The sequence below is a fragment of the Orycteropus afer genome, unplaced genomic scaffold (genome assembly GCF_000298275.1).
Source record: "Orycteropus afer afer isolate SDZICR_OR568_19922 unplaced genomic scaffold, OryAfe1.0 scaffold00130, whole genome shotgun sequence".
In the NCBI taxonomy this organism is placed as follows: domain Eukaryota; kingdom Metazoa; phylum Chordata; class Mammalia; order Tubulidentata; family Orycteropodidae; genus Orycteropus; species Orycteropus afer.
In genome coordinates, this window is record NW_006921717.1 from 6973913 (window position 1) to 6979587 (window position 5675).

General features: G+C 47.4%; 1 protein-coding gene across 1 annotated transcript in view; it reads right to left on the reverse strand.

The window, feature by feature from the left end:
- ASRGL1 (asparaginase and isoaspartyl peptidase 1) overlaps positions 1-2036 on the reverse strand; it is a 26143-nt gene extending 24107 nt beyond the window's left edge. The window contains exon 1 of the mRNA XM_007945007.1: positions 1851-2036. Within this exon, the coding sequence (XP_007943198.1) occupies positions 1851-2036 (186 nt within the window). The remainder of the gene's footprint in view (positions 1-1850) is intronic.
- Between the last annotated feature and the right edge of the window lie 3639 nt (positions 2037-5675).

Below are 5675 nucleotides of genomic sequence, written 5' to 3' on the forward strand. Positions count from 1 at the left end.
GCTGGCAGTTCAAACCCACCAGCCACTCCTCGGAAGGAAGGTTGGGCAATCTACTTCCATAGTGATACTGCCTCCGAAACCCAAGGAGGGGTCGCTGAGTTGGGGCCGACTTGACGGCACATAACAATAACAACAACAACAACAACAACAACTTAACTACCAAGAGCCCTGGTAGAACAGTGGTCAAACACTTGGCTACTAACCAGAAGGTTGGCTGTTCAAACCCACCAGTGGCTCCACAGGAGAATGATGCGACAGTGGACTTCTGAAAAGATTTACAGCCTTAGGAACCTTATGGGGCAGTTTACTGTGTCCTACGTGGTCGCTATGAGTCGGAATCGAGTGGGTAGTGAGTGGGTGGTGGAATGTAACTACTGGAAGTCCGCTTCTTGTATGAGAGTCCTAGTTATTTTAGAGGATTAAAGCAGAGGCTGCTGGGGAAGCCCTTGACTTGCATTACTCCCAGCTGAGGAAGGAAAAGAACTCAAGGTAAACAGGATGCTGTTAAAATTTCCCCCCTTCTTCCCCTAAACCTTTGATTTGCTTCTGTGCAGCCCTATCCTTTTCTCTCTCCAAGTGCTGAATAGCTGACATCTGGGAAATTCTAGGGGGAGCTGTGCAGAAGGCAGGCCTTTGATTACAGAGCAAAGAAATGAGAACTAGCTGTTCCAGTTCCCATTCCATGCAAATCACAGATCCTGCTCCTTTGGAGAGGGTGGGAACTGGGTTGAATTACTCCCAGTGAAGGTCCTGTGTAAATGCTGGGGATGTGTTAGCCTCCAGCGTCATGACAGCTGATGGTTTAACAAGTGCCCCATCACCCCAAACAGAAAGCCGCTCCCTGTGCTGGCAAGGTTGGTATCATCTGGTAAATCCCAGCTCACCAAACAATCATAAAAGAAGCATCCTGTCATCCTAGGGTCAGGCCGACTTACAAGATTTTGCACAAATGTTCGAATGCTTAGCAGAGTTAAGGGGACAGACAGGAAATATGGATGACTACTGATTAAGATGACCTGGAGTTTGTTTCCCTGACAGATGCTGGGGTAAGAGGATGTCATTCCAACAAGTATTTTGACCCTTAGAGCTTAGGTTTTCTATTTTAAAATAAAGGGGAAAGGAGTGTCTTCCAGAAAGTGGCTTAACTTTTTTGTGTGTTTGTCTTAGTTTTCTTTTCTGAAAAATGAGTGGAATAATTATACCTAACTCATGGGACTATCGCTCAGATTAAATGAGCTAATTGAGTTTATCTGTTACGATTATGTCACACGGCCTATTACATAAAAGACGAGTAGTTACATCAAACTACTAAAAAGTAACGAGTAGTATAAAAACATCTGGGTTATGTGAAAGAAGCCAAACACAAAAGAGTACATTTTTTATGAACTTCTTGGAAAATGCAAACTACAGTGAGGAAACTTACATCAGGAGGGGCTGCCCCAAGCTGGGGATCAAGGGAGGGATTGACTGCCAAGTGGCCCAAGGAACTTTTGGGGGAATGTTGTTGTTGTTGTTCGCCGTCGAGTGCAAGGTTTTAACGCTTGATGGGTTACACAAGTGTATCCATTTATCAAAACTTAAAACGGGTACAATTTGTAGTAAATAAAAAAATAGTAGACGGCACTTAACAACAACAACATTCTATTCCCATCCCACTCCGCCCTCTCCCAAACGGTCTGTAAATTCCACGAAGCAGTTTAAAGAAGAAAAGGTGAATGAAAGGGTTTGAAATTCTTAAAGCAACTTGGTCAAGAGATAAAAAGAGAACAATGCAATGTTGGTTGTGGTTATCGGCGGCTGGGGGCAGCGTGGCTGGGCGTTACTCCCGGCCGCCCTGCCCATCTACCTGCGTTGAACTCGGGGTCATTTTCCAGCACGACCACAGCTCCTTCGACCGCATCGACTGCGCTCCCTCCCTCCTTCAGGACGTTGTAACCCACGGTAGCCGCTCTCATGACCCCCTGGCGCACACTCTCCTTCCGGTCTTTGGAGATGTTGCTGGCTCCGCCCCCGTGGACCACTACGACCGGATTCATGTCGCCAGATCCTAAGGAACAGGAAGACCAAAGCGTCACTGCAAACGGTTCCAGGAAAGCCGTGTGGGCACAGCTCCTCGGGTCCTAGGTCTGGTTTCTCGTCCGGGAGAGTTTGCAGCCAGAGGCAATGACCCGAGGTCGAGCGCGGGGGCTCGGCAGGCCCTCGCTTTGGGCTTTGCACGGAAAGCCTAAGGCGCCCCCAGACGGCGGCCTCCGCTGCACCTTCACCCGGACTCCTTCCTTCGCCCGGGGCCTGCCAGCATCTGGGTGGGCAGGTGGGGCCTCGGTGACCCCGGACGACCTCTTCCCGTCCCACTCTGGGCCACCTGCCTGGGAGAAATGGGTGGCGCTGGGAAGCAAAGCTCGAGGCCCAGCTGGGGCTCTTCGTTGGCCTCAGTTTCCCCACACGCATCTGCCGGCTGCTGCCCATTCCCGCTCCCGCCACGGAGCCCGGGGCGGTCCGAGGGCTGCATCTCGGCAGCATCACCCTCCCGCCTCGAATTCTGGAAGCAGGTTTCATTCCTGCCTTAAGTGAACAGCGGCTGCTCCAGCCGGGGGCCGCTGACTTACCGTGGAAGGAGCGGGCCGAGCCCGGGCTGCCGGGGCCGGCCTCCGCGGCCTCCGCAGCCTCCCGCTTCCCGCACAAGCCCGGCCTTGCGAACCGCTGGGCCCGCAACCGCTCCGCCGCAACCGTTCGCGCGCCTGCGCACGTGGGCGGGGCCGGCGCGCCGCCGACCGCTGGGAATTACGGTAAAGCGCCTAGTCTTTGCTCGCGGGGGTCTGCGCTCCCGGCTCAGCCTTCGCTTACCAGCTCCTCGCGGGATGTGCGAAACGGTGTGCCAAGGTTTCTTAATTGCGGGTCAAAAATACCGCTGCACACTTTGCAATCCTTCCTCTGGCGGAGATGTTTGACAGCCTTGCTAGTGTTGTGGGAATGTAATTAAAAACTAAAATTTCCTGCCAATCCCAGAAGACCTCGCCACAAAATTAGGAATAGACAGAAAACAGTTTTGTGATGGGAATAAGGATTAAACGAGAAGATGATACACGTCAATAGGCAATCTACTAGAGAGATTTCAGACACAAAGAATCTAGCCTTTCAACAGAGTCTAGCACATGCAACCCATATGCAGTCCATTTTATACATGTTCTCAAGATGAATAATAACGTCCTCAAGATAGGGGACTTGACAGCGCCATTCGTCACACACCACTGTTCTTAGCTGTGTTCCAGTGGCTCCAACAGCCTTACCTGTGCCAGCCTCACAGTCATAGGTAGGCACCTGGGTTTGACAGTTGCCTTTATCCAAAGGAAAAATATCTCCTATGTTTATGACAGGCAGTAGTTTCGTAACTTAGAACAAGGTTCCCCAGAAGTTATGTTACTAACTCCCATGAAGAGTGGGAGATAAGAGTGTTATCTTCCCTGATGACTACAGTTCCAAGTGATGTCTCCTGGGTCCTTGAGGAAAACACTGAAAATTAATTGCAGTTCTTAGGACCTTCAATTGAATTTCCCTCAAGGACACCGCTCGCCAGGTCCAAACTACCAACCTTTAAGTTAGTTTGGCTGTTTGTGGGTGCCATGGAGTCAGTACATTTTTGACTCATAGTGACCCCATGGGAGGGGTAGAACCGTTCCCCCCAGAGTTTTCTTGGTTGTAATCTTCCAAGGAGCCAAGAATGGACAAGTCTTTCTCCCGCGGCGCCCCTGGGTGGGTTGAACTGTCAGCCTTTTGGCCAAGCTCTTAACTATTGCATCACCGGGGCTCTTTTATAGTCTAGAGGTCAAACGCAAAGTGCAAAGGTTGGCGGTGCAATGGTTAAGATCTCGGATGTTAACCAAAAGGTCGAAAGGTTAGTGGTCGAACCCACCCGGGGCGCCGCGGGAGAACAGCCTGGCGATCTGCTCCTGCAAGGACTGCAGCCTAGAAAACCCTACAGGGCAGTTCTACTCTGTCCTACAGTCACTACAGTCGGGATCAACTCAGGCCACATGTTAACCACAGTCAAGAGCAAATGGCGCCACCCAGGGACTTCAGGGAAGCATCACTGAGTTATAAAACTGGCAAAAGGTGTATTCAGCTTTTAAAAAGATTTATATACATCTGAAAGGGGCAGAGAAAGAATTCACCAAAAGAAAAGGGAGAGGGGGAGTTCCTTTCCTTTTCAAGCCAGGGAAGTTAGTTTTTTGATTAGTATCTACCCTTTCTCTAATGTTATTTTAAATTCAAGTATTTTCCCTTCTGTCTCTTCCCTCCACCTTTTCTGAAGAACAGAAAGATATACGGTAAAAATGCCTCTACATAATTGGTTTGGTTCTGGGCCTGGGGTACTCTGAGAATCAGAACCTCCCATTTTACTTCCTCCCCTCCGAGGCACAAGACTCCAACTTTAAATTCCTTCTCCTTCTTGCCCTCAGTATTCCCTACAGGCTCTGACCTCCACCCACCAGGTGAGTGAACAAACACCTGTGTTGGCCTGGGCTGGCCTTGATTCTCATTACTAAGATATTTTTCCAATAGTCAAGGGGTGGGCGGAAGGAGTTTATATTTTAACCCAATTAGACAAAGTTCTGTGTGTAATATGATCATATCAATCGATGCAGAAAAGGCATTTGATAAAATCCAACACCCATTCCTGATTAAAAAAAAAAAAAAAAAAAAAACTCTCAGCAAAATAGAAATAGAAGGGACATTCCTCAACATAATAAAGGACATATATACAAAACCAACAGCCAACATTATTCACAATGGAGAGAGTCTGAAACCATTCCTCTTGCGAACAGGAACCAGAAAAGGATGCCCTCTATCACCACTTCTATTCAACATTGTACTGGAAGTCCTAGCCAGGGCCATAAGGCAAGAAAGGGAAATCAAAGGCATCCAAATTGGTAAAGAAGAAGTCAAACTATCCCTAATTGCTGATGATATGATCTTATACCTAGAAAATCCAAGAGCAGTGCTGAAACTAATTGAGAGATTTAGCATTGTGGCAGGATACGAGATCAAATAATATATTAATTCATTTTGGATCAACATCCAAAAATCAGTTGGATTCCTCTACACCAGCAAAGAGATTGCTGAAAAGGAAATAAGAAAATCAATACCATTTACAATAGCTACCAACAAAATAAAATACTTGGGAATAAATCTTACTAGGGACACAAAAGACCTGTACAAAGAAAACTACAAAACACTATTTCAAGAAACCATAAGAGATCTACATAAATGGAAGAACACACCATATTTGTGGATAGGAAGATTGAACATTGCGAAAATGTCAATTCTACCCAAAGCAATCTATGCATTCAATGCAATCCCAATTCAGATCCCATCAATATTCTTTAAGGATATGGAAAAACCAATCACTAATTTTATATGGAAAGGAAAGAGACCTCGGATAAGCAAAGCACTATCGAAGAAGAACAAACTAGGTCTCACACTGCCGGATCTCAAAACCTACTATACAGCCACAGTAGTCAAAATAGCCTGGTGATGGTACAATGGCAGATGCGTAGACCAATGGGATAGAATTGAGAACCCAGAAATAGACCTATGGTTAGCTGATTTTTGACAAAGGGCTGAAATCCATTAAATGGGGGGAAGAGATGGTCTCTTTAACAAATGGTGCTAGCAAA